Below are 27,928 nucleotides of genomic sequence, written 5' to 3' on the forward strand. Positions count from 1 at the left end.
TTCAGGGTGTGGGCAGGGCCAGGCTGGGCTGAACAGAGACCAGAGTATGGGTGGGGCCTGGGCAGGGGGGGACAGGACAGGCAGGACAGGGCGCCCAGGTCACCACTTTCTCCTTCTCCTTGGAGCAGTAGGAAGCGAAGTCCTTGGTTATGATGTCAGCATACTGCAGGAGCACATTACTGATGGTCTGTGGGGACACACAGGGGATGAGGGGAGCAGGGCCCCGGAGCTCTGGTCACCAGCCCCCACCCATGCCCATTCCACACTGTGTGAGGACTCAGGCCCTGCTGTGCCTCTGGTAGCTGCTGGGCTGGCGACCCCCTGCCAGGATGGCCACTGAGACGCAGAGACACAGCACTAGGAGGAGACAGAGGTTTTTCTGGAGACCTCGTATGGTTCTGCATGGGAGGCAAAGCCCAGGCTGGCCTGGAACTTGCAACCATCCCACATCCACCACCATCCTCCACCCCACTCTGCCCCCATGCTGGAATCACAGCCCTGCTTTGCCCTGCTGCTCTGTTAGGCTACCACCCTGGAGCCTGGCTCATCACAAGCCTGACTTGAGGCCCCCTGTACCCCAAAGCCATCTCCAGACCCCCCCCTCATGCAAGCCAGACTGATGTCATCCCCATTCACTTCAGAGGTCTCATCTGCACTTCAGAGGTCTCATCTCTGCAGAGCTCAGAACTCTGTGCTGCCTCAATGCCAACTCAAAAGGCTCCAAGCCCACCAGGACCCAACCAATAGCATTGCTGGGTGACACTCCCCCAGGCTCTGCCCCACCTCCAGCCCCGTGCCCCCATGCCTGTGTGCCAGCCCTGCCAGGCTCACCTTGGCAAAACGCCGCATGTAGTGGCCGACGATCTGGGGGTCGGGGCACTCCAGCTTCTTGATGATCTCAAAGCTCTGGTTGAGCTGGGAGAAGACATCCACCACAGAGCAGGAGAACAGTGCGTGCTCTGAGGTTTGCTGGAACTGCGGGTGGCAAGAGTCCGGGTCAAGGGAGACTGTGAGGAAGTCCCTGCTCCCCACTCCCCAGGGGAAAGGGCAGTCCCCTCGTGTGGTATGGTGTGTGTGTGTGTGTGTGTGTGTGTGTGTGTGTGTGTGTGTGTGTATGCACGCTGTAGTACATAGGGAACTGAGGTGGGCAGAGATCAACAAAAGACACTATTCCACCTACTCAAACACCAAGATAGGCACAGAGTAGGCCCCACATCCAGGGGGCGCCAGCATCCTCACCCCATCCTTCTTGTCCCGCTCCAGGGCTCCGTGCAGGAAGTCCCGAGACACCTCCTCGTTCTCATCCAGCCACTGGATGACGAAGGGCTCAAACCACCTGCAACAGACGGCCTCCTCCATCCCCTCACCCTAGGCTCTGTGCAGCTGGGACCCCTGCTGGACCTCCCCCACCCATGGAAGTCACCTCCACAGTCCCTCACCCCAACAGAACTCAGGCTTTCAACCCAAGAAACCAATCAGATGCTGCTGACAAAGCACAGTGGAGGCTGGAAGTGTGGCTTAGTGGTAGAGAGCTTGCCTAGCATGCATGAAGCCCTGGGTTCAATTCCTCAGTACCACATAAACAGACAAAGCAAGAAGTGGTACTGTGTCTCAAGTGGTAGAGTGCTAGCCTTGAGCAAAAGAGGCTCAGGGACAGTGCCCAGACCCTGAGTTCAATCCCCAGGACTGGCAAAAAAAAAAAAAAAAAAAAAAAAGTACAGTTACTTTTGGGTCCCTGGTTCAGATCACCCAAGTGCAGCCAGTAGATTTGCTGTGTGAGGCCCAGCCCACACACCCGTCATGCAGGCCCTCCCCCCACATCTGTGGATCCAAAGGATAAGGGGAGGTGCCAGGTGGCTCTGGGGGCCCCTGGAATTGTGGGACATGCTGTGCTAGGTGCGTAGCACCCATCGTGCTGCGGATCTGATCCCTGCTGGGTCTGGGCACTCTCGGCAGACAACCCCTGTGGGATCCCCTCGTAGTGTGGGCCTCAGTGGCTGGTGCAGGCAGGGCTGGGGGACTTACGCAGGGTACTCGGGCACGCGGTCCTTGAAGGCGGGCAGCTCCGCCACATACTCGTTGTACAGCCACTTGACCTTGAAGTGCAGGTTCATGTAGTCAGCGCTCTTGCAGAGCCGGTGCTTGTCATGTTCTGGGGGCACAGGCAGGGCTCAGCCGGCGCTTGGGCACAGGACCCACTGCAGGCCGGCAGGACACGGGGTGGGGCACTTACCCTCCATGGCATACTTCATGTCTTGGGCAAACAGGTTCCACATGACTTCAGCACTGATCTTCCCCACATTCAGCTCCTGGGGGAACCTGGTCAAGATGGTGACATAGAGGCTGGGCCATGGTGGCAAAAGAGTTCAAGTCCCTTTTCCAGGGGCCCTTGGGCGGGGGGAGACTATAGAGGGCAGTGAGGGGAAGTGAGGGGCTGTGAGGGGCGTGGGGGCTCTGGGGGCACAGGGGGGCAGAGTGTGACTCCAAGCACTGCAGAAGTCCTGGCTCCTCCCTCAGCCTCTACCCTACCCCATGTCCTCACTCACCAACCCACCCCTGAAGCCACACCTCACACAGGATGGCTCAGGAGCTAACTGTATGTACTTACACCCATGCCAGGGGACCTACGGTGACCCCAAAGACAGCTCTGTGGTCATCAGAGCCCCTGGCCTCAGTGCCCCGCCAGGGATGCCCGGTCCTGCACTCACTGGTTGAGGCAGGGCGTGTAGGAGTTCTTGTCCTCCTCAATAATGGACACAATCAGGGTGATCAGCTTTGACCAGAAGTCCAGGTTCTTGATGCTGGGGCCCTGCTCTTCAGGGGGGACCTCTCCCTTCTTGGCCTGGAACGGGCAATGGACATGCGGGTTATGAAGGCCCAGGGCATTTCTGGGCCCAGAGGAGGGGGACAAGAGGAGCAGGAGGTGGGGGAGCACACAGTTCCGGGGCTTGGCAGGGAAAGGAGCAGGACTTGGCTCCATCACGGGCATGGCTGCCTCAGACTCCACTGGGGGATTATGGGAGACATGCACATAGCCAAGCCTGGCTGTACAGAGCAGCCGGTCCTTTAGCTTTCCTTAGTTCTCAAATAAGCTCCCTGCATTCTGCCTGGCTAGCCCAACCCCTGATCCTCCTATGTGCACTTCCTGTATAGCTGGGATAGTAGGCGTGCACCAATGCGCCTTGCTTATATGGTTAACATGGGCTCTTGAACATCATTTACAGGCTGGCCTCAAACCACAATCCTCCTGTTCTCTGCCTCCCGAGGGGCCAGGATGACACCACGTCTTGAATGCAGTCTAGTGAATCAAGCCCAAGTGATGAACCTATGTGCACAATCCAACTCTGTTTCTTGAATGGTGCTGTGACATGCATGTTTCATGCCAAACTCAGCTCAGCCACCACCTTTACCTCATACCTCCATGTGCCTAATGCTGCGCACCTGGGCAGGCGTGCACAGCTCCTACGGGGCTGTCTGCTCCCCACTCCCAACATGGGGGTGCTAACCCCACTTCATACAAGAGACAGAGGCTCAGAACAGCCAGGTCTCTGGGGAAACAGGGCTGAGCAGGGCCAGGCATGGCAGGTGCCCCCACCCCTGTTCCCCACGGCCCCCTGGAGTCCCCACCGGGTCTGTCTGGTACTCGCGGCTGTACAGCTCGTGGCAGTTGTTGAAGATGTACTCATAGGTGGAGTTGAGGCACGCCTTCACACAGTCCTTCACCACCTGGCTGGCTCGTGGTGGGCTCTGCAGTTCCTGGACCTGAAAGAGGGGGTTCAGGTGTGGGGGCTGGGCTAGGCCAGGAAGTGGCTACCTGGAACTCTAGGGTTAAGGAAACGGCACAGTGTCAATGCAGACTGTCAAGCCCAGAGCGCCATTCCTCCCCATCAGAACCGAGGCAGAGAGCAGAGGACAGCATAAGACTCGAAGCACTGCGAGGCCCTGGGCCCCAGCTCCAGCCCACAAGCAACAAATGAAAACAAGACTGGGGACAAGAGTGCTGGCCACAGGTGCTGAAAAGGGAGGCGTGTGACTGGTGCAGCCATTGTGGAAAACCAGGAGGAGGCCCCTCAAAAGTAACATCACCAGAAAATCCAGTGACCTCAGCCCTGGGGAGGAGACGCTGGGGTGTGAGGGAGACTTTGGCACCCTGTATTTACTGCAGCACACTGTTCACAATCAACACATGAACAGGTGCAGATGACATGGGCCACGCACACAATGGAATCGCATTCAGCCCAGAAAAAGGATGGGGATCCTATTTTGACAACAGATGGAAGTCATGTGAAGTAAGCCAGGCACAGAAAGGCAGGGCCATGCTTATTTGTGGAATCTAGAGTGGAGTTGAGTGAGAGAGGGATGGTGGAGGCTGGGAATGGCAGGGGGTGGACTTATGGGGGTGTGGGGGGGGGTAGCTAGGCAGAAGCAGCTCTGGTGTTTGAACGCACAGCGTGGCCACTGCACGTAGCAGCTGATGTCCTGAGTCCTGAACAGTTCACAGAGCTACCAGTTTCAAAGTTTTGGGGACAAAGCAGCAACAAATGTGAAGATGAATACATTTTTTTCCTGGTCCTGGGGCCTAAACTCAAGGCCTGGCCTCTGTCCCTGAGCCTTTTTTGTGATCAAAGCTGGTGCTCTACCACTTGAACCACAATGCAATTTCTGGCTTTTTCTGTGTATGTGGTACTGAGAAATCAAATCCAAGGCTTCATGCATGCTAGGTGAGCACTAAGCCACATTCTCAGCCCAAGAAGAATACTTGTAAGCTGATGTAAACATCACATTGAACATGGCGGAGTACCCTAGAGACACCGTTTTGATGCAGTGTCACTTTAAGCAATGAAGCCCTGGCTGGACCATACCAGCTCCAGACCGGCCTGGGCCTCACAGTGAGGCCGGGTCTCAAACTTATAAGAAAAGGTGAAGGTTGGGCTGGGGGCTTGGCTCAAGTCCTCAAATTTACAGCAAGCAAAGCAAATGAGGCTGGGCAGCATGGATGACCTGCATGTCCTACAGAGCTGCATGGCCTGCGCGGGGCAGCGGGCCTCACCTTCATGCGGAAGAAGGTGATGCTGGTCAGCAGGTCCACCGTGGACTTGAGGTCTTGGAGCCTCTCAGGGCTACTGGCAGGGAAGTTGTTCTGTTGGAAGTGAGAGGAGGGAATAAGGAGGGCACTGGGAGACAGGGCTGAGGGAGATGGACCCCGGGGCCGCAAGAGGCGGCTGGGCATGCTCACCCGATACATGGAGAGGTCGATTCGCAGGGAGTTGTGCAGCTGGTCCAGGAGCTTCACGAAGCGCTCTTTCTGCAGGGGAGAGAGGGTGAGTGGAGGCGGCTGCTGAAGCATTCATTCACGGTGTGCTTTCTGCATGCTATGTACCCTGCATAGCCTCTGCGCCAGCCAATGGCTGCTATGGATGGGCCAACTAGCTCAGAGAGAAAGTGACCGACAAAGCTGCACGGCAAGTCAGATCGACACTGGGAACCCAGGAGTCCCAAGCGCGGGGTTCTTTTCCTTCCAGCCCCAGCCCCAGCACTGACCCCAAAGTTGGAGGCAGCAAAGCGGTCAGAGGCAGACACATTGGTGGAGGCGGTGGTGTGCGCGTAGTAGGCATTGATGTTGGCCAGCAGGGTGCTCATGACGGCAGGCACCCCAGGGCACATGTACTTGGAGGAGAGGCAGGCAAAGTGGCTGTGGAGAGAGGGAGGCACCGGGCCCAGGTCAACCCAACTCACCTCGAGGAGCAGCGGCCTCTCCACCCAAGCCTCCTTTCCCTCAGCCAACTCTGCCCCTTTCTCCATGACACCCCTGCCCCCTTCCTTCCTCCCTCCCCCTTCCCTCACACCTCCCTCCTTCATTCCAAACAGGGTGTTGCAGTGCAGCGCAGCATTGCCTCTAGCTTGCAATTCTCCTGTCTCAGCTGCTCAGTGCCAGATCATAGATGCAGCCCCAACACCCAGCCCATGTCCATCTATCGATCCACCTGGCCACCATTTATCCATGTTCAGGCTCTGTTTCCGTCCCCTACCTGTGAACACTGGATGCCACTAATCTATCTCCAAGCATCCCAGGCCTCCCCCAGGGACCTTCTGTGGCCACACAAGACACCCCCTACCCCCCTCCGTCCCCGGAAGCTGCCCTGGTCCTCACGTCATGGCTTGGTAGATGGACTCCACGCCATAGCGCATGGCGAACTCGTCCACGATCTCCTGGGCCGTCTCATCGTAGTACACTTTCCAGGCATCATCCCCCTTCGCGTCCGGGATCTTGACCACGCCGTTGTTCTGCACATCCGTCACGAAGTGGAAGAGGTTCTGCCCAGAGCAGGGAGTGGGGGGAAAGGAAGGCATATCACACCCTAGGCAACATGGGTGGAGAACCGCCCCATCTATGCATCTGCTCCTCCGCTTATTGGCACCAGGACTTGGTCTCAGGAGCTTGGCTCTTTCTGCTCATGGGTGGTGCTCCACAAATAGAGCCATGCCTCTACTTCCGGCTTTTTGCTGCTTAGTCTGGGATAAGTCTGGGTGAATTTGTCTGCCCAGGCTAACTTCAAACTGCAGCTTGAAGTCTCCTGAGTAGATGGGATTACAGGCAGGGGCCATCGCACCCAGCTTCATCATTTTATTTGTTTAGATGTTGGTACTAGGGCTTGTTCTCAGGAATAGGGTGCTTGCTCTCTCTTAGTTTTTTCATTCAAGGCTGGTGCTCTACCGCTTGAATCTTAAATCTGTTTTTTTGCTGATTATTTGGAGATAAGAATTTTTCACTTTGGTCTTCCGGGGCTAACTTCAAACACAGATCTCCAGAGCTCAGACTCCTGAGTAGCTGGGATGAGCACCGGCGCCTGACGGTCCATCTACTTCTCACCTATTTACTCACCCTCCTAACAATTCCTCCACACGCCGTACATCCATCTGTCTGTCCATCTATCCATGTAGCCATCTATCTCCCCACTACCCAGCAGTCTACTTCTTAATCACTCATCCATTCCACCATTCACTCGCAGAATTCATTCAACAAGCCAAATGTAGAGAATGTTTCTTCCAGGAACCCCAGACAGCTGGAGGTCACTGACAAACAGCCAGACCCAAGTGTTCAGTTATGGGACAGAAGGACTTGGAATAGACAGAGCTGGTCTGGAGTAGGCCAGTCTTCCCAGAGGGGGCTTGATGGAACTGGCTTGGGAGATCTGGCCTGAGGCCCGAAGTGGGAGCCAGGCCTTGAGGAGCAGTGGGTGTGAAGAGGTAGTAGGAGGTCAAGTGGGTTCCTGTGGGGGGGCTCACCTCATGCAGACAGGTGTACTGCACATGGTATGGGGCCACCTTTTCCTCGCCCTTGATCTCCACACTGATGTGCAAGCGGATGGCGCCCGACACGGCAGACTTGTCTGTTCTCTTGTCTGTGGGGGCAGAGACAGGTCCCTAACATAACAGCTGGTCCCTTCAGACTCCCAGGAATTAAGGCAAGGCTTGCTTCTTTGTCACAACTGGCATTCCTTAGCCCCCATACTGTCTCCCTCTGTAGATGAGCAGCTCCAGGCCCCACTTTTTCCCAACCTAAGTCCAGGCCCTGCCTCTCCTATCAGAGTAAGGCACAGAGACCTTGCCTCCCTGATGCTTCAACCCCTACACTTCTGATGTAAGTCTCTCTCTCTCCAGCTGGGATTTGTGTCTGTTTTCCTGGAATGCTTTCTTCCTCTGCAGGCAACTCCCTCTGAATCTGAGGCCCCACCTCCCTTCTGCAGGCCCCTCCCTTTCTTCTGCAGCCTCCCTCCTCTGTAGGCCCCGCCCTCCCCTCTGGAGGCCACATCTTCTCTTTGGCAGGCCCCACCCTCCCATCTGCAGCCCCCCACCCCCAGCAGGCCCCCCCAACTCCTCTGCAGGCCCCAACCTCCCCTCTGTAGGCCCTGCCATCCCTCTGCAGATCCCACCCTCGCTCACCCAAATTGTACCACACGTCCATCTCTCCGCTGAGCGTCCGCACCTCGATGATGGTCTGCCCCAGGAAATCGTCAGACTCCCTCTTGAACCTCTGCTTCACCCGAGATTTTATGTCATCGTCCTCATCCCAGACTCGCACCTTGATGCGGTCGGAGGAGTTGTGGCATTCACTGTGGAGGGAGGAAGAGGCAAGGGCAAGAGTCAGGCAGCTACCCTGTGCCAGGTCATCAGCCCCTTGGCAGCAGCTGGGAGCCTCAGGTGGCACTGGGGACCCAGCTGGGCACTCACAAGTGGAAATTCTCTTCCCACACAGGGTTCAGGTTTCCATAGATGGTTTTTGTTCGTTTCTTGGTCTTCCCAACCTGAACTGTGACATAAGGGTCGCTGGATCCCGTCTTGTCCTTTGCTTGCAAGCCCTGGGCACAGACCACTGGAAGACACGGGATGAAGACTGGGCATTGAACTTGGAGGAGGCAGTAAGAACACTGCACAAAGCTTGTGGAGCCCGGCCACTAGCCAGGTGCGCTAGGCCAAGGCGCACAGGGCCTAGGAGGGGCGGCATGCTGGGGGAAGGGCTTCTGGTGCCGCCTCCTGTCCCTCACCGGTGATGCTGATCTTGGCTGACCACTTGGACGTGCCATCCAACACGCTCTGCTTGACCGCCTTCATCTGCTGCGTGTGGGCCGTCTTGGTCACCGCGAAGATCTCCTGGATGAGCTCGAAGATCTCGGGCTTGTTGCGCTCTCGGATCTTCATGCGGTCTTTGAGCACCATGATGATGTTCTGTGTCCGGTCCTCGGCACCGTGCTTTGAGCTCTTCTCCGCCGCCCCTGAGGACGCCCAAGCCCGTCACTGTCCCCAGTCCTCTACTCAAGGTGTTCCCCAGAAGAGGCCACACGGCTTTAAGAAGTGGGGGCTCAAATGAGACACCTCAGGAGCCACCTTCCTTGTTTGCAATCCCCAGCCCAGACCTGTCACGCTTGGCCCGCCTCGGGGAGGCCCCGACCAGTGGCCACGCCCCATAGCGGCCCCGCCCCCGGGTACTGCCAACCTACCATGTCCCACCCACGTGACCACGCCAAGGCTGCCATCCCACAGCTTCAACCCCCAGGGCACTGCCCAGCACTCAGCCACGCCCCTGCCCTCAACCCCGCGCCCTACTCCAAGGTACTGACCTCCTCGTTGGCCCCACCCTGCCCCACCTCCTCAGGCCCGGCCTGGCCCCGCCCACATCCCACCCCCGCCCATGGACTCGCGACCACGCCCACCACCCAGTCCTCCCCGCGTCAGCGGCCACGCCCACCTCCCCAGGCTCCTCCCTCTGGCTTGTGGCCACGCCCACCTCCCCTCCCCGGGCCCCAGCCCGGCCCCCGGCCCGGCCCCCGCACGCCCGCTGGCTCACGCTGCAGGCAGTCCGCGTTGAGCAGATCCTGGCACTTCTCGTGGCACTTGACGCCGCACTCAGTGCAGCGCATGCCCTGCCGCGCGATGCCCCACAGCAGTCCCTCGCACTCATAGCAGTAGGTGGGCGTGGTGGCAGTCCACACCTCGAAGTTGTGTGGCGTGGTGCAAGAGATGGGGTAGATTAAGGCTTGCAGGGTCTTCTTGTAAACGTGGTTTTTCTGTGGGGAGCCAGTGGGAGCACCTTAGCCTCAACGGTTGCGGGATGGATGCCCGCCTCTGTCCTCATCCTGCTTCCTTTTCCCAGGACTCCCAAGCCTGGCCGTTTCTGGGAGCCCCCAGCCCTGTCCATCCCCAATTACACACCAGCTCTTCGTTGTTCAGCGTGCTGGAGGTCAAGGCCGAGGTGATGCCGGCTTTCCTGGACTGGACCAAAGACTGGGGCCGGAGGATCACAAAGGAGTCACAGGGAGGGCCCACCACCATGGGACACCAGGCCACAGTGCGGCCGCAGAAGTGGATTTGGGAGTGACAGAGACTCTGGGTTAGGAGGAGCCTGGAAGGAGGGCAGCCCCCTCCCCTGGCTCACGTTCCCCCCACACAGGACTTCGGAGTCATCCTTGGCAATGGCACTAGGCACAGAGGAAAGCTGTCAGCCATGCCAAGAACGAAGGGGCTCAGAGATTGTGGCCGGGTAACCCAGAAGCATGCTAGAGTTGGAAAACTCCCCCTCCCCCTCCCCAGCTTCTGAGGAGACTATGGATGCCGTGCCACCCGGACTCACCATGGCCTGCAGTGTCCCGAAGCACAAGGGGTAGAAACCAGACTGGATTAGTCCCTGAGAATGCCTCTGCAGCCCCACCCCTGGGAGCGCCGTGGGCAGCCCCAAGGCACTGTGTGTGGCCATGGGCTGTCACAGTGAGGGTGGGGGCTCACCAGGTCGCTCACAAGTGGGATTGGCTTCCTCTTTCGGATGTCCGGCATGCTGTCGATGATGATGAGGCCTCCCCCGGGGCTACAGGGTACAAAGGGACACTGTCCACCCAGGCTTCCTCATTCCATACACAAACAGCTCATTGGTAGGACTGGGCCTTCCCAGGGGACCAAGGGTTGAATGAGTCCTGAGCAAAGCTGTCCTGAGCCCCAAGATGGCAGGATGGGCTTTGTGTGGAAACAGGGTGCCATAGGTGAGGAACCCTTGGGAGCGATAGTCTTTCATCAATGGAGTGCTGTCCTTATGAGAGGTGACACAGGAAGCCAGGCACCAGTGGCTCACACCTGCAATCCTCAGAAGGCCAAGGTCTGAGGATCCTAGCTCAAAGCCAACCTGGGCAGACAAATCCAAGAGACTCTTATTTCCAATTAGCCAGCAAAAATGCCTGAAGCGGAGGCATTGGCTTAAGCACCAATCTTGAGAAAAACAAAAGCTATGCCTAGGGTTCAAGCCTTAGTACCAACACAAAGAAAAGGAGGAGAGACAGGGAAAAGGCAGCCGTGTGATGTAACAGCCAGGCCGAGGTTGGTGCTGAGTGATTTACAAAGCAAGAAGGTGGGGGTAGAAGGATGGGGAGACAGACAACAGAGGGAGAAGAAAGGAAGGGCTGTGTCCCCCCTAAGGAACAAGGCCCTGCAATGCTTTGATCTCGGCCTTCAAGCACTGGGTTTACAGGAGATGCAGACACTAAACATCTACTTCCACATCTGAGAGATGGGGGCATGACAAGGACATTTTTTTTTTTTTTTTTGTCGGTTGTAGGGCTTGAACTCTGGGCCTGGGCGCTGTCCCTGAGCTCTTCAGCTCAAGGCTAGCCCTCTACCACTTGAGCTACAGCACCACTTCCGGTTTTCTGGTGGTTCATTGGAGACAAGAGTCTCACAGATTGTCCTGCCTGGGCTGGCTTTGAATGGCCATCCTCAGATCTCAGCCTCCTGAGTAGCCAGGATTACAGGCATGAGCCACCGGCATCATTAACAAGGACATTTTTATGAGCTAGAAACCTGCCTAGGGCATGTCTGAGAACTAAATCAGCTAAAGACAAATGTCCTTGATGCCCAACCCCGAGGCCACCACTAGGTCTTTTACCTCTACCTGGGAAGGAGTCATGTCAGAGCTGACCAAAAGAAAGAACCAGAATTGTGTTTGTGTAGCCATCTGCAGGTGGCTTTGCCTCAACTGCTGTGTCGAAAGGGACACTCTGGGAGATGCCCAGTATCCAAGACCCCTTTATGGAGGTGTAGTTGCCCATCAGATTCAGGGTGTGGCTTCCCTGCAGAGGCTTCCTTCCCACTGGCTAAAGAAAGGGGGACAGCAGCCAATGACTGCCCAGCATCCCTGAGGGTTATGGTCTGGAGGGGGGGGGGCTTTGTGGGGAGGGCAGCCTCCCTGCCCCACCCAGAATTCTGATCCTGAGAGCATTCTCCACACATCTCATCCGGGCTTCCCAATCCAGACTCCAGCCAGGCACCTGTTTGTTTATTTTTAGAATCCTAGCTGCCTGTGCTTGCAGAGACACTGAAGCAAAGGAGGTCACTGCCCGGCTGCTATTTTCAAATACGAGTGTCATTTAAAATTTCTCAAGGCTAGCACCCTCCTCTCTAACCATCTGACACCCCTACAAACCAGTAAAGTCAAGAGGCCAGATGTGACAACATGCTCATCTAAGACTAAATGACTCTCATTAATTAAAGTGCAATATAGTGAGAACCTGGGAAAGTAAAAGTTAAAGAAAAAATATATACACATACATATATATTATCACTCCACAGTTGTAAAGGAGTATGGTGATTTGTTTCTTTTTCATCTAAAGCTTAGTTCTTCAGGATCTGGTGTTGGCACCTGCCCCTCAGCTACTCAGGGACCATTGCTTGAGCCCAAGGGACACAGGCAAGACCACAGCTCAAAAATCAAACTATTCACACCTGTAATCCTGGATACTCAGGAGGCTGAGATCTGAGGATCACTTGGGCAGGAAAGTCTCTGAGACTTAACTCTAAATCACAGAAAAAGCCGGAAGTGGCGCTGTGGCTCAGTTGGTAGTGTGCTAGCCTTGAGAAAAGTTGACCAGGGACAGTGTCAGTGCTCAGAGTTCAAGCCTCAGGACTGACCAGAAAACAAAAACAGAAATCTGTCCTATCAGTGCCTGAAGCCATTCCCACCCTCCCTGGGCCCAAGGTGCTAAGCCAGCCTTGAGCTCTGAGTTCCAAATTCCCCCTCAACACTCACAGAACTGTCACTCACCCGCCTTTGAACCACAAGGACTTAGACATTTCTCCTTCTCCCCGGGCCTGCGGGACAGATGGACAGGCAGACATGATCGCTGTGTCCTCTCCTTCCCTCCCCTCTCCAGGAAGGCTTCACCTCCCACTCTGGGCCCCCGTGGACTGGAGTCAGGAATCCTGTGTCCTGCACCTAGGGTTGTCTACCTAGGGAATCCCCTAGATTTCTCTGGTCCTCAGTTTGTCCTTCTGTGAAATGGGCTGGCAGGTGCATGAGTGTCTGTCACCTACCACCATCAGAACACCTGGCAGATCTGGGGGTTTAGCAGCATTTTCAAGAGGTCATGTGCTATATGCCCTGAGGTTCTCAGGGGGTAAAATTCCGCCCCCTCTTCCTGAGACAGGATCTTTCTCTGTATCCCATGCTAGCCTCAAACTTTCAGTCTTCTTGCCTCAGCCTTCAGTGTTGAGATTAAAGGCATGCACTGCCAAATCCAGCCTTAGAGCTGGAATTTCTCTGGTACAACCCTTAAGAGGCTGCCATTCCCTGAACACTCTGCGTGCTCATTCACCTAGTGGCCCCAGGGCCTTTGCCATCGGCTGGTACTCCTCCTTTCTGTGCCAGAACACTCTCCCTTATCACTGACTCAGCAGGCACCCCGTTTTCCTGCCCCACAACTCCAGGGTCGCCATGGGAATCATGAGAGGCAGCACTGAGATGCTGCAGCTGAAATCTTTGAATCTGTCCTCCATGTTTTTGCACAGGGGAGGGATCCCTGGCCCTCCACCGGGAGCAGCACCCCAGCCTGATTGTCATGCCTGACTGCCACCCTCCTTTGAGTAGGTGTCACAACAGTGGCTGTGGCTGCTGCTGGCTTTTCATTTAACTTGCTAACTTAGTGAAAGTTAGGAATAGACTTTTCACTGTATAGCCTTTTTACCTTTTGAAATTTAAAATAATATGAATGAACAATTTAGTCAAAAGTAACATAAAATTCTATTTTAAAACATAAAAAGAGGGCTGGGAATATGGTAAAGTGCTTGCCTCGTATACATGAAGCCCTGGGTTCGATTCCTCAGCACCACATATATAGAAAAGGCCAGAGGTGGCACTGTGGCTCAAGTGGTAGAGTGCTAGCCTTGAGCAAAAAGAAGCCAGGGAGAGTGCTCAGGCCCTGAGTCCAAGCCCCAGGACTGTCCAAAATAAATAAATAAGTAAAAGGAAAGAAACCTGGTTTGAAATTTCTACAGCTGTAGCCAGGCATGGGAGTGAGTGCCCATAATCCCAGCACCTATGAGGCTGAGGCAGGAGGATTATGAGTTCAGGGACAGCCTGGGCTACACTGTCTCAAATAAGCAACAAGAGAAGCAGAAAGAAAAAGAAATATCTGGGGGCTCGGGGTATGGCCTAGTGGCAAGAGTGCTTGTCTCGTATATATGAGGCCCTGGGTTCAAATCCCCAGCACCACATATACAGAAAATGGCCAGAAGTGGCGCTGTGGCTCAAGTGGCAGAATGCTAGCCTTGAGCAAAAAGAAGCCAGGGACAGTGCTCAGGCCCTGAGTCCAAGGCCCAGGACTGGCAAAAAAGAAAAAAAAAAAAAGAAATATCTGAAGTTGTGATATCTTCTGGGGAATCTATTCTGGACCTCCTACTGCTTGAGGATCCCCTAGGTAAGGATGGTTGTGGGGAAAGGAGTGTGACCAAGCTGTTCCTAGCTGGGTGTGGGAGAACCAGGGTGTAGGTTGAGTGGGGAGGGGGGTATGGACAGTCTGGGTATGGGAGAGGATGGGAAAGGAAAGCAGGGATCAGGAAAGGGCCAGGGTGGCTGTGGTATAAGCAGGGGTGGTGACTCTGACGGCCAGATTTGTGTAGGATGTGGGAAGGCCACCAGCACTGATCAGAAGAGTGGCTTAGGGTAGAGCTCATTGGGAAAAGGTGGGGTGTTGGGCATGGATAAGCAGGTGGTGTGGGATGTTGGTTATTACCAAGCAGGTTCGGGGCAGGCAAGCAGGTTATAGGAAGGGTGGGTCAGTTGTGGGTGGGGCCAAGTAGGCTGTGTGGGATGTTCGGGACTGCCAAGCAGGTTCTGGGCAGGGCCAGCAGGTTGTGGCCAGGCCCCAGTGTGTTGTGGGTGGGGCTAAGCAGTCTGTGTGGGATGCTGGGTGCTACCAAGCATGTTATAGGTGGGACTCAGCAGGTTATGGGTGAGGGCAACCTGGCTGTGGGTAGGGCAGGACTGCCACTCACCTCCTGTAGCTGCATCCGAACCTTGTTGAAGGCCCGAAGCCAGTTGGCCTTGGCCCTGGACATGGAGTCCTGACCCTCCTGGCCTTCCTGATCCTCTCGTTGCCTGAAACTGAGCCCAGGACTCTGTGAGCCATCAGAACAGCTTTCCATCAACCCAACCTTGCCAATCCACCACAGAAGTGTGTTGCTCCATGGCTCCCAGACCCCTCAAAGACACCATTATCTACGTTTGCCGCTGCTGGGCAGCCTCCATGTCTCCACCTCTCACACCCGTCCCTTCTCTGACACTTTACAGCCCTTTCCCGCAGTCCCCATGCCTCTGAGTCTTCTAATCACTGACCCTTCCCACCTTCTTGTGACCTGTCCCACCTCAACAAGCACTAAGGCCACATCTCTGGTCACCTCTGACATCCCTAACCTTCCAGTCACCTCTGAGTCCTTCAATAAACCCACAGCCTTGTGACATGCTGACCTATGATGAGTGACAGCCCCTCTGGCCACTCAGCCCTATCCTGTTACCTCTCCTCATCCTTGGGGGGCTCAGACTCAGGTGTCCGCTCAGCTCTAGGAGCTTCCTCAGGTGTGGCCAGCTTGGGAACCACCTTGGTCACCTCAGAGCCCTCTGTGGGCAGCATTGAGGCCATATCCTCCTTCTCGGGCACAGCTGGTGGGAGGCTGATGCGCTTGAAGTCTTTAGGCTCATCCACAGCCACCTCTTCAAGCTGGGCATAACTGCCTAGGTCATCAGGGATCTCTTCCTCCTCTTCCTCTTCCTCTTCCTCCTCCTCCTCTTCCTCTTCCTCCTCCTCAGGCAGCTCCTCATCCTCCAGGTCCTCCAGGTCCTCTAGATCCTCCTCATCCTGGTCCCAGTGTGGCGAGTCCTTGTGGTAGCTCACAGAGCTGTGGCAGGAGTGGTAGGAGTCCCGGTCCCGTTCGTCCTCCAGCTCAGAGCCCTGCAGGCTCTGCTCATCCTGGTCGAAGTCCTCACTCAGCTGTGAGCTGCCCTGGCTCAGATCCCCAGATGAGGCATAGCGGCTGCTGCCTGTGGGGCTGTGAGAGGCCAGGGCTCGGCTGGGGGTCTCACCAGGCAGTGTAGCCCAACAGGCAGACACCTATGGTGCACACACCCCCACTCTGGACGCCAGGCAGGACTGAGCACCTACTATGTGCTCCTCCTGCTCTAGGTGCCAGGAAACAGGGCTGGGTGTCAAAAGTGTCACATGGGGCTGGGAATATGGCCTAGTGTCAAGAGTGCTTGCCTCGTATACATGAGGCCCTGGGTTTGATTCCTCAGCACCACATATACAGAAAATGGCCAGAAGTGGCACTATGGCTCAAGTGGCAGAGTGCTAGCCTTGAGCAAAAAAGAAGCCAGGGACAGTGCTCAGGCCCTGAGTTCACGGCCCAGGACTGGCCAAAAAAAAAAAAAAAAGTGCCATATGGCTGATAGCTTCTCCAGCCTTCCTGTCCCCACCAAGGCACCAAGGCTGAATGGTGGGGGTACAGACACCATGGTGCTGCCAGCCTGGGAGCTGCCTACCCCAGTGCCAGGCCATGGCCACGGGAGTCCTGGACCCTGGGGGCCCTGGGCCACCATCTCCTCACAGAAGCAGATGCAGACCTGGTTCTGCAGAGGTGGACGGTCGCTTTTACAGGAGGTGCTGCCCAGGTCCTATGTGTCAGGGACAGGATGACCCCTCACTTCCAGCCAAACCACCCTCTACCAAGCTTCTTGAATTTTTGCACAAGCATCGGGGTAAAGAAAAGGCCAGGGGCGGGCTGGGGATATGGCCTAGTGGCAAGAGAGCTTGCCTTGTATACATGAGGCCCTGGGTTCGATTCCCCAGCACCACATATACAGAAAATGGCCAGAAGTGGCACTGTGGCTCAAGTGGCAGAGTGCTAGCCTTGAGCAAAAGGAAGCCAGGGACAGTGCTCAGGACCTGAGTCCAAGGCCCAGGACTGGCCAAAAAAAAAAAAAAAAAACAAAACAAGAAAAGACCAGGGGCCCACATGAACCTGGAGTCTGTGGCATGGGCCCACTGACCTCCACCAGCCCCAGGTGGCTACCTGAGGGCCCGCGGCTCTGAGAACTCCTCATAGCTGTGCATGGAGTCGCTATAGGACTCCCGTGAGCCCAGGGGTGGCGGGCGAACGGCGTACTGGTGCACAGAGGCGTTGGGCTGTGATGTAGTGTAGTAGGGCGGCGGGATGCTGTTGCTGGTCTCACTCCGGTAGTCACTGTCCCGATCGTCCACTGCACTATCGGGGTCATCGTCTAGAAGAGGAGAGGAAGAGAAGGCGAGACCAACCTTGGGGTGAACACATTCCTTGTCTGGGGGGAGTCACTGGCTGCTAACCCACTAAGAGAGACTGTTATCTGAGGGATGAAGGGTGGTGTTTGTGTTAGAACAAGGAGGAGGAGTCCTTTGTGTCCCCTCTGGGTAAAGCTGAGCCTACACCATGGTGGTCCAAGGCAGGCCCTATCATGTATCAGGGTTAACTGTGCCAATGCCTAGGCTCTCTGAAAACCACTGTGAAATCAGCCACTTCCAGGAGAGGAGGGGACAGACAAGGATGGAAGGGATGAAGTTATTCAGGAGAAGAAAGAAGGGAGTCCTGGTCCAGCACTGATGGCTCACATCTGTAATCCTACCTAATCAGAAGGCTGGGATCCGAGGGTTGAGGTTTGATGCCAGCCCAGGTAGGAAAATCCCTGAGACCTTACCTCCCATTAACCAGTAAAAAGCAGGAAGTAGGGCTGGGAATATGGCCTAGTGGATAAGTGCTCGCCTCATATACATGAAGCCCTGGATTCAATTCCTTAGCACCACATATGTAGAAAAAAGCCGGAAGTAGTGCTATGGTTCAAGTGGTAGAGTGCTAGCCTTGAGCAAAAAGAAGCCAGTGCTCAGGCCCTGAGTTCAAGCCCCAGGACTGGCAAAACAAAACAAAACAAAACAAAAAAGTGGGAAGTAGAACTGTGGCTCAAGTGGTAGAGGGCCAGCCTTGAACAAAAAAGCTAGGGACAGTGCCCAGGCCCTGAGTTCAAGCCCCAGGATCAGTGTGTGCATGTGCATGTATGCGCGCACACACACACACACACACACACACACACACACACACGGTTCTGGTGCCCAGTAAGGGAGAAGGCAGGATCCCATCTGGATGCCTCCATTCCCACCCCACCCGGAATACAGAGCAGAGCCCAGGTAGGCACTGGAGACAGGACAGACTGTCTTGCCTACCCACAGTCCCAACCATGTCCTGCAGGGACCTTGGGGTCCCCAGATGACTCCATAGCCCAGGGAAGAGCTACCTTACTTACTCTGCTCATTCCAGCCAAAGTAATTCCAGTTGCCTACAAAAAGAAAGGGCAGAGTGACTGGTGAGGGATGCCACATCCCCCTCACTCTCCCCTCCCCTTCCCTGCCCTTCCCCTGGGGTGGGGTCCTTGGTGTCTTATGCATCCTGCCTCAGGAGGAAGGCAAGGTCCCCCATTGTTCAGCCCCTCTGAGGACCATGCCAGGAAGTAGCAAATGGGATATTGGGGCCCAGGACTGTAAGACCTCCTTCCACTCCAGGTCATGGATTAAAAAGTAAAAAAAGAAGCCACGTTTATTCATCAGGGCTCTGAGAGAGTGGATGAGTGACCCAAAGTCACACAGCCTCCCAGCTGCAGGCCAAGAAGAGAAATAGGCTCTGCTTCCATCCAGCCTCTGGAAATTTCTCTGCCCCAAGTCCTGCTTTTTCTAACCCTCAACTGCTTCCTCCAGGCAATAGCCATGATGCTCGTGTGCGGATGCTCAGCAATCAGCACATAGCACAGCGGTGCCTCCATTTCTCAGTTGAAAGTCTGTCCTGGCTTTGTGACTCTGCTCCCTCCCACACCTACTGGCCCTGTCCCCAGTAAGGGACACCAGCCACCTTCTCAATAGCACCTCCAACTCAGTGTGTGAACCAGCTTCATGGCTTCCACCCTCCAGGCTGCACCCCACCCTTCTGGGCCCATGGGGGAACTGGTGAGGAGGTGAGTGTGACAGGGCCTCTGCCCAAGGACAGGCACATGCTGGTGCAGGGGCCTCTGTCCAGAAGCCAAGGCTGAGGGAGAGGGACAAGCTGAGGGACACAGGGCAGCTGGGCATCCTGGCACCCATGGTTTCAGCCAGTCAGGAGGCTGAGATCAAAGGCTGGTGTGAACCCAGGGGACTAAGGCAGCTCAGGCCAGTGAGACCTGGCTCGCTAATAGTAATGATACTAACAGACATGGCATAATAGAAACAGCAACCTTAGGTTGCTGAGAAACCTAGGTTTCTCAGACCTAGGTTCAAGTCTTGGCTTTGCCTCTTATCAACTGTGTGACTTTGAGTGTGTCATGTTTCCTCCTCCAGGGCTACATCTGAGAAAGAGGCTTGGGAGGGGCCTGCGGGTGTGCAGGTGTTGGGATGAGCAGTGACTGCACTGCCTGGCCCAGGGTGGCCCCATGGATTTGCTTAATGCCTGTTGGATCCTTGTTCACCAGGTGACCGATGGCCCTACTGGCCTCCAGACTGCTGTCTGTGCCCCCCTGCACAGATCCCAGGGCCTTTCCATGTCCCGCACAGTGTGGGCCATTGGGGGTTCCATTTCAGAGACAGACACAAGGCTGAAGTCAGTGGACACAGCCCAGGACACTGTTCTCTGCAGGTGCTGGACAGGGTGGTGGTGGAGAGTATGGAGAAGGGGCACTCACAGCACTGGCTGCTGGGTACGGGCAGGGGCTTGTCAGGCTCATCCCGGAACGAGTACTGTGGAGACAAGCGGCATTAGGGCCAGGCTTGGGCACAAGAGCAGTGTGGTCTGTGCCACCTGCCTCCCAGCACCCCCTCCACACCCACCCCCACCCCCTATGGAAGAGAAAGATGGAGGCAGACAGAAGGGAGACAGACAGCAGCAGTGGCAGAGGCCAGGGGCAGGATACCATACCTCGTCCTGGTCCCGCATGGCATTCAGCTGTTCCAGCTTCTTGGCCCAGTAGCGTGCCTCCTCTTCCGGAATGTCTGCAAGCAGAACCACTGACTCACAGTGCAGGACCAAGGGACAGGCTGGGCCTGGCTGCCTGGGGGTGGATGGGAGACTGCAGGCCCTTGGAAGGATCATGCAGGCTTCTAGAAAAGGGACCCATGTGTCTCTGTGCCATTTTGCTTCTTGTCTATCTCTTGCTGCTCTGTCTGTCATCCCTTTGTAACCCTGCCTATTTCTTGTCATTGTCTCTCATCCATTTCTTCTTGCTGTCTCTCATTTCTGACTTTATCACTCTGTTGCTCATCTGTCTTTCTTGCTGTTTCTCATGTCTGTCTCTCATTTCTCTGTCTCTCTGTCTGCCTCTCATCACTCTATCACTGTCCATCCTGTCCCACCCTGGAGCTCTCTAGGGACCAGCCAGGAGGCTCAGATGTTTACTATGCCATGGACTTGGCATGGGGAGCCCCACCCCCCACCTTCCAAGCCAGGCCACCCGCACCTAGGGGCAGCTCGAAGCGTGTGTCCAGCAGGATACGGTGGCAAGTCGGGTCCTTGGTGCCACAGATCTCACTGTCGGCCATGATGACCTGGGAGTCCAGTGTCAGCCACTCGCCAGGGCCCTCCTGGGTGCAGGAAGGGAGGCTGCTCAGGGCCAGGCATGGCCCAGGTGCCATTGCATTGTGAGATGCCCCCTATAGTCCCTCACCACCCCCACCAGGGCATGCAAGGAAACTGAGGCCCAGAAAAGGAAAACCTAGAGACAGACTGTGGGGACTGGGCAAGGCCTCAGCCTTAGGTGCCACCCTGACCCTGCCCAGGTGTCTGGCTCTGGTCCCTGACTTCCCAGCCCTATCCAGGGGAGAGGCACATAGGAGAGGGAGTCCCTGCAAGCAGGAAGGGTCCACTCAACCTCAGTGTCATCTCCAAGTTGGAATTATCTGCAGAGTCTGGGATCTGCCCTAGAAAGTTGGTGGCCCTTCCAGACTTCAGCAATCTCCTCCTCACTTCATTGCTTTAATAACTTAAATACGGAAGGTACTATGGCTCCCTGTGCCCCCAAAATAAGTCTCTCTGCACCTCCTCTATGCCTAGCTCAGGATGGGTGGTGCCAAGGTCCCCAAAAGGCCAAGTAGTCCTGAAGTAGCTCACAATTCCAGTGGGCAGGACTGGACACAGGCACCCCAGCTCTGTGAGGTCACACCCAGAACAGAGGACTGAGGAAAGTTCAATAAGCAGCTTCTGTCTTAGGCCCTTAACTGAGAAGGATAGCCCTCTCTTCTGCCATCTTTGCCTGGCTGGAATGCAGATGCAACAACCAGTGTCAACCACCACTTTGGGCTAAAAGTCAGACGTGCCACAGGGAGACAAGGCAGTGGGGGCTCAAGCACTTCAGGATGCTTCAGATGTTCAAGAATGCTGTGGAGGACTGGGGATATGGCCTAGTGGCAAGAGTGCCTGCCTCATATACATGAGGCCCTGGGTTCGATTCCCCAGCACCACATATACAGAAAATGGCCAGAAGTGGCGCTGTGGCTCAAGTGGCAGAGTGCTAGCCTTGAGCAAAAAGAAGCCAGGGACAGTGCTCAGGCCCTGAGTCCAAGCCCCAGGACTGGCAAAAAAAAAAAAAAAAAAGAGAAAGAATGCTGTGGAGATGTGTCCGGCCTGGCCTCAGACCTCCTTCCCCACCCTCCACCCACCCACAGCTCACCTCATTGGACTGGCGGATGGTCTGCAGCGGGATCCACACGGTGCCCACCATGGTGTCCCAGATAAGGCCCTTGTTCCACACCTCCACAGTCAGTCCCAAGTCCAGGCGGTTGATCTCACTGAGGACAGAGGAGCTGGGCATCAGGGATTTTGGGAAGGAGGGCGTGGAGGCTCAGAGAGGGTCATTCACTCACCTGAGGACACACAGCCTCCTGCAACCAAACCCAGGCCTGAGGTGCCTGTGCCGGGAAATAACTAACACAGGGCTCTCACCCTATAGAGAGGAAACTGAGGCCTGAGAGGGAAGAGACAAGCTCAGAGCATCACTGAAGGACCAGAAGGGAAGGTGTGAGGAAAGATGACTGCCATCTTGATAAGCATCTTGGGGCTCTCAGACCCTGACAGTTTGGAGAACGTGTGGAAGATGCTGCAGTTCCTTGGTACCCAAGGATGAGGCATTTGGGGTGCCTTGGCTTTTCCGGTGCTGTCTGAGCCCCATCAAGTCCCAAGCGCTCGAGTGCCTCCATGGAGACTTGCCCCAAAGTCTGTTGCTGAGGGAGGCCATGCACTGTGATGGCGGAGCTAAGGGTTGCTGGGCTCTGTGTCACTGAGCAGTGGCTTTGCCTCTCTGGGCTTCCCTGATCTCCTCTGGAGTGTGGGACTACAACACTTCCCTCCTTCTCACTGTCCCACCTGCAACAGTGGGGACCAAGGTGGCTTTGTAAACCAGGGCCCTTGTGGCCCTGTGTGGCTCTAGGCTGGTGCCCTAATGCAGGTCATGGGATCATTCAGTCCAGCTACTTGTTGTTCAGCTACTGTTGCCAGGCTGCATGGCCTGGACCTGGCCCACCCTCCTGGGTCTCACAGGGTGGCAGCCCTGGCTAGGAATGTGAGGGGTCGTGGATCTGGGGGGGCTGCAGCACCCGGGGGGGGCCAGGAACCCACCACGAAGTTGCCTGCCAGGGCAGCACAGTCAGAGCACAATCAAGCATAATGGGGGTGGAGGACTGCAGAAACCTGGGGCTGAGCCAAGGAGAGGAAGGAAGCTGGCAGGGATGTGGGGAGGAGTGTGGCTTTTATCCCGAGGTTGACAAGCCAGAGATGAGTTTGGAACACAGGAGTGAGAGGGTGTGATTTACAGTTTTAAAAATATCCCCTGGCTGCCTTGGGGGACAAGCTGCAGGGAATAGAGGTAGTAGGGGCAAGTGGAGGGGGGAACTCACAACATGAAGTCCTGCTCCCAGCTGGGCTGGCTTCCACGCACAGCAATAGTGGTGCTCTTCACGTTCTGCACCTTCAGTGTCACATACGTGTTGAACTTCTCTGTGGTGGGTGACAGTGGGCAGGGCCAGTGTTAGTGCCCAGCTCCAGGCTTCCCATGTCCCAGATGACCCCACCACCAGTGTATGTGCAGGGAACTGGGGTCCTGGAGGCTCAGGTGACTAGGCCTGACCCCAGCAGAGCAGAAAATAAAATTTAAACGGAAAAATAAAAACCTTGTGCCCAACAGATTGCCACCAGCTGGGACAATGGAGGCCCAGGATGGCTAGGGACAGGAGCCCACATAAACTGTCTGGGTCCCACCCAAGGCCAGGCCCTGCCCCATTCAGTCCCCAATATCCCCTCCCCAGGCCCAGTGGACCCAGCCCCTCCTTGCCTCCCCAAGAGACAGACGGATAGACAGACGCAGAGACAGGGCAGTAAGAGACCACTTACCTTGAGCACCATCAAACTTGGCTTTTTTGACTGTGGAGAGAGACAGAGATAGGGAAGGGAGAGGACACAGGAAGCAGAGAGACAGAGACAGAGGGAGACACTCAGACCAAGACACAGGCAGAGAAAATGCAGAGACAGGAGATGTACAGAGAGGAGAGACAGGTGATCGATCATGAAAAGAAACCAACATAAGACAGGGAAAGTCAGGGAACAACAGGAAAGAAAAGGAGGAGGGGAGAAGGGGAGGAAGAGGTCATCAGACAGATGAACCCAGCCAACCAAGGCAGAAGAAAATTGGACCCCGGGAGCAGTCATCCCTAGACCACCCCCACTCTCCCCTCCAATGAGTGAGATTCAGAAGGACCAGGCAGGCAGGGAGTAGGGGATACTGAGGGAAAAGACAACCCTAGTGTCTTGGGTGTCTCTCCCTCAATTGTGTGGCTCAGTTGTCCTCTCAAGTGCTAGGGCTTAGGGCTCAGGACAGAACAGGCAAGGACTGGCTGGAAGCTGCTCCATATGTTGGCACCACGGTCCTCCCTGTGCTGGATCTCCTAGAAGTTTCCCTGGCACCACCCCTGTGGCCTGCCCCAGACCCTCTACACCTGAAACACAGCCCCCCTTCCCCGACCCAAACCAATAGCCCTGTTGATGTCAGCAATGTCTGCACATAGGGCCAAGGCCTCCAGAGTGGCCCTGAGCCAGAGTCTCTGCCCAGCTCCTCCTCTGGCTCCCAGAAACAACCAAGGTGACAGCTCCAGGTCTCTCTCTCTCTCTCTCTCTCTCTCTCTCTCTCACACACACACACACACACACACACACACACACACACACAGTGGATGCACCCTGCGATGTGGGGTAGCACCCAAAGACAGAGCTGTACCTACAAGGAGAAGGCCCAGTTCCATCCCTGAGCTTGCTCACAAAAGCATCTGATTGCAGCCCATGTAGACCAGCTCCAGTTTCCAGGGGAAAGTTGGGTGCTCTAAATGCATGTCAGTCAACATTCTGTCCCCATGGCATGTGTACTCACACATACACACCATATGCACATGGGAATTCACAGAGGGGTGTGTGAACTCCTAGGCTAATGGCAATGTTCCCACTAAAAAACACCAAGGTTTTAAATGCCCACCACAGGATGGATCAAGGAGGGAGCGTGGGACCAGCCCTTGCCTGAGCTCTGGGTGATCCAGAGTACACAGGTTTCTCCCTAGATGTTCTGCTCCTCAGGAATGCCCTCCCTACACCCTCTTCCCTCCTCCCTAATCCCTGCCCTCTTTGAGGTTCATTTGGGGTACACAGGCAGCAAGGGACCTGCTGGAGGGCTCCACCCTCAGGAGAGCTCTGTGGGCAAAATTAGGAGAATCAGAAGAGGGGTCTCAGAGAGGATCAAGGGGGCGGGAACCCAGGAGGGGGGAGATCTGAAGGTCTGAGGATTAAGGGGAGGGAGGACTGAGGGGAGGTATATCTGAAAGGAGGTCTGAGATCTGAGTGGAGGGAGGTCTGAGGGGAGGGAGGCCTGAGGGGAGCCGGGTCTGAGGAGGGGGGAGGACTGAGAGGAGGGGGCCTGAGAAGGGGGTGCTGAGGAGAGGGGGTTCTGATGAGGGGAGGGGGCCTGAGGAGAGCGGGGTCTGAGGAGAGGGGGGGTCTGAGGAAGGGGTGCTGAGGAGAGGGGGTTCTGAGGGGAGTGTGAGGTCTAGAGGTTTAGGGGAGGATGTAGTCTGGGGGCTGGGGGCAGCCACGGCCTCCCTCAGGGTTCCCTCACGCTTCTCCGTTAGTTCCCTCCTCCCTGCCACCTCCCCACAGGATCAGATCAGGGAGAGGAAGCACTCTCTCGGAGTCACAGTGGCAGCCAGAGGCTATTTATACTCAGAGGGGTGGGGCGTTGCATCACGAGAGACTTGCGTCACGTCGTGGGCGGGGCGTGCAGGGGTGGGGCCTCGCGTGAAGGGCCCTGGTTCCCGCACCGGGAAGTGCGCCCCTCTCCCACCTCCGTCTTCCGCCTGCAGCACGCCCATGGTGGCCACCAGCCTGTTTGGGTGGCTGGCTTCATTATCTGACCGGGTCTCTGGTTTGCATCCCAGAGCTCGGTGACCCTGAATTCTAACTGCAGGAACCCCAGTCTCGGGGCACGTGGTCGCTGGCGGCCGGGGTGCAGGGGATCCCTGGGGTGGCCATCAGCGTGGCCTCGGTCTGGGGACAGGGAAGCACTGAGAATACTGACACAGGCTCAGGGGTCCCTCTGGTTTTCTGGGGCCCTGTAATAAAGGACGCCTCCGGTTCTGAACCCTGGGCAGGGAATGAGGGTCCTGTCCCCCCGCAGGTGGGAAGCTCACCCCAGGAGTCCACGGCCCATGTAGCCGCCTAGCCCGGGGCCTGGCACCTGCAGTAGCTGCTCATGAAACAGCGGCTTACAGCATGAGACACAGCCACGCGTTCGGGGGACCGGGGGACTTGGGGACCCCGGCGCCTCCTCATGGGCTCAGGATACGATTCCTTCTGCAAGGCTTTCAGATTCCGTTAATAAACACGCGCCCTGGATTCTCTGATTCCCTGGGACTGCCCCTTCCTGAACCTCCCCCAGGCCAGGCCCGGGCCACAGGACTCTACTCCGCTGTACGGAGGAAGTGCCAGGCCAAGTGGGTCAGGGTTTGTGCCCCACCTGCTGGGCTCCCAGGACCCTTTCACTGGGTGGCCTCAGACCTGGAGCAGAGGAGGGGAGCAGGCTGTGGCCTGTCTTTGCCTCCACTACTCCTCCCCATGCGGGGCTAGGAGGATCCATCCAGTTCCGCCAGGGTTCTGGGGCCCTCTCTGAGCCTCAGCTCTCCTCTCCTGCAAGGTAAGTGTGAACAGGCCCGGCCATAACAGACTCTGGCTGCAGCCTCGCCCTTCCGGGTGATCCCACTGTGTGGGGAGAGAGAGAGGCGGGGAGGTGTCCACAGAACCCACTACACTGGGCCCAGGCTTCTCTTTCTGGAAGCCTCGCCCTTGGGCTGCTCCCCTTCCACCCCGCCCCCGCAGCCCAGGCTCTGGTTTGCGTCAGAGTTGAAGGTGAGGTGTCCTCACCGCCCCCCCCCCCACCGCCCCCTTCTGCGAGGCTTTCAGAAGCACCGGGCTGTGGGGTGAGAGGTAGGCCGGGTAGGGGAGCAGAACAACAGCCAGGGCCGCCGCATTGAGCCTTCCTCCAGTGCCCCTCCAGCGCCCCCTCAAATGCCCCTCCAGTACCCTCTCTAGTGCGCCCCTCTAGCGCTCCCTCTACTGCGCCCCACAAGGGCCTCCTCAGGCCTAGGCAAGAGAGGCTGAGTGAGGGGAGGTCCTCCCCAGGCCTCTTCCGCACGCCGTGGGATACAAGGCGACCCTTTCCACTGCATACCACTCGCTCCCGACCTGACGGCTGACATTGGTGCTCAGGACCCTCCTCCAGCCACTCCAGCCTTGCCTGACCCGTGGACAGGGCCCCTGGCCCTTTAAGAACACCCGCGTCCGCCGGGCCCGCTGAGCGCCCCGGCCCCGCGGGGAGCGGGCAGGGCTGGGTTTGTGAATGGAGCGGGGGAGGGGCGGCGGAGGCGGGCCCGGCTTGGGTCCTGTCAGTCCGCGTCCCGCGGCGCACGCACGCGTGCAGTCCCACATATACGCGCGCGCGGCGCTGGCCTCCTGCAGCCGCACCGCGCCGGCTGGGTGACACACCCCACCCCCACCCAGACCGGGGGAAGGAGTGGACAGACTGGATCGGACCCCAGCCCTCCCGGGGGGCTTCGCTCCCGGCCGCCCAGAGCCGTCGCCGCCACCCCGGCAGCCTGCCCGCCCGAAACCTCTCCGAGCCGGTGTTGGCCGGCGGAGCGCCCCGCGCCCAGCCGCAAGGGTGGGGGAGTCCGCGACGCACCCCATCCCCAGATCCGAGTGCGGGGTTGGGCGTGGGCCTCGGCGCAGATGCTGGCCAGGACCAAAAATAGCCGCCCCCCACGTCTCCTCCCTCCCCGCAGCCGCGGCGGGCGCACGGGAACTCCGCTCCTTAGTGGAGTCGGCTCCCGCCACACGGCGAGCTGCGCCGCGCGCCGCGGAGGCTGGGCGAACCCGGCCGTACGCCGGGAGGGGGCTCCCCGCCCCGTGCTCCCCGCTCTCATGCTCCTGGCTCCGGGCGTGGGGACCCTCACCGCGCCAGCTCCCTGTCCCCGCGCGGCGCCCCGTGGCGCAGCCCCCGCACCGGAATCCCCCCCAGTACCTCAGGGTCGCCCCAGCCGCCAGGCCCGCGGCGACCCTATTCCCCGCCGCGAGCCCACGGCCCCCACAGGACCCGGGAGACGGAACGCTGCGAGCCAGGGCTCCTCTCCATGCCTGCGGTGCCCCGGGCTCCCGGCCGTATCCACGCTCCCAGCCAGCGCCGCGCCCCCCGCGAGGTCCGCGTCGCCCCTACCTCCGACGCAGAGCAGAGACATGTCGCCCTCCCGGGCCGCGGCGGCCCGGGCCGGCCGGTTCCAAGGGGCGGTCAGCGTACGCGGGGCCGTGGCACCGCGCGCAGTGCTCACGCCGGGGCCCGGCCGTCGCCTGCCATCTTGGTTCAGCACCCGGGCGCGGACAGCGCCCGACGCAGCGACGCGGGGCGGGGCTGAGGCACCGGTCTGTGGGCGGGGCCCGGCCTGTGGGAGGGGCTTTGTGGGCGGGACCGACTGGCGCGCTTCAGTGGACGCTC

The 27,928-nt window shown here is 57.3% G+C and overlaps 1 protein-coding gene across 4 annotated transcripts in view; it reads right to left on the minus strand.

The window, feature by feature from the left end:
* The window catches only part of Unc13a (unc-13 homolog A), a 41,065-nt gene extending 13,391 nt beyond the window's left edge, over positions 1–27,674 (minus strand). For 2 of the 4 annotated variants that reach the window (XM_048340895.1, XM_048340893.1), the window contains exons 1-30: positions 27,653–27,674; positions 23,239–23,268; positions 22,746–22,845; positions 21,524–21,641; positions 20,315–20,438; positions 19,777–19,850; positions 19,544–19,598; positions 18,140–18,172; positions 16,882–17,089; positions 15,331–15,861; positions 14,812–14,920; positions 12,584–12,630; positions 10,282–10,360; positions 9,712–9,783; positions 9,347–9,566; positions 8,547–8,774; positions 8,233–8,374; positions 7,945–8,114; positions 7,288–7,403; positions 6,152–6,315; positions 5,542–5,692; positions 5,237–5,305; positions 5,051–5,140; positions 3,628–3,762; positions 2,709–2,842; positions 2,234–2,319; positions 2,026–2,152; positions 1,240–1,336; positions 832–975; positions 104–187 (exon numbers count right to left, since the gene is read on the minus strand). In XM_048340895.1, coding sequence (XP_048196852.1) covers positions 104–187; positions 832–975; positions 1,240–1,336; positions 2,026–2,152; positions 2,234–2,319; positions 2,709–2,842; positions 3,628–3,762; positions 5,051–5,140; positions 5,237–5,305; positions 5,542–5,692; positions 6,152–6,315; positions 7,288–7,403; positions 7,945–8,114; positions 8,233–8,374; positions 8,547–8,774; positions 9,347–9,566; positions 9,712–9,783; positions 10,282–10,360; positions 12,584–12,630; positions 14,812–14,920; positions 15,331–15,861; positions 16,882–17,089; positions 18,140–18,172; positions 19,544–19,598; positions 19,777–19,850; positions 20,315–20,438; positions 21,524–21,641; positions 22,746–22,845; positions 23,239–23,268; positions 27,653–27,674 — 3,759 coding nt within the window. Of the gene's footprint in view, positions 1–103; positions 188–831; positions 976–1,239; positions 1,337–2,025; positions 2,153–2,233; positions 2,320–2,708; positions 2,843–3,627; positions 3,763–5,050; positions 5,141–5,236; positions 5,306–5,541; positions 5,693–6,151; positions 6,316–7,287; positions 7,404–7,944; positions 8,115–8,232; positions 8,375–8,546; positions 8,775–9,346; positions 9,567–9,711; positions 9,784–10,129; positions 10,136–10,281; positions 10,361–12,583; positions 12,631–14,811; positions 14,921–15,330; positions 15,862–16,881; positions 17,090–18,139; positions 18,173–19,543; positions 19,599–19,776; positions 19,851–20,314; positions 20,439–21,523; positions 21,642–22,745; positions 22,846–23,238; positions 23,269–27,652 lie in introns of all 4 variants that reach the window. The other 2 variants (XM_048340892.1, XM_048340894.1) reach the window with 2 other exon arrangements.
* Between the last annotated feature and the right edge of the window lie 254 nt (positions 27,675–27,928).

This window comes from Perognathus longimembris, chromosome 3, assembly GCF_023159225.1.
Source record: "Perognathus longimembris pacificus isolate PPM17 chromosome 3, ASM2315922v1, whole genome shotgun sequence".
NCBI lineage: Eukaryota > Metazoa > Chordata > Mammalia > Rodentia > Heteromyidae > Perognathus > Perognathus longimembris.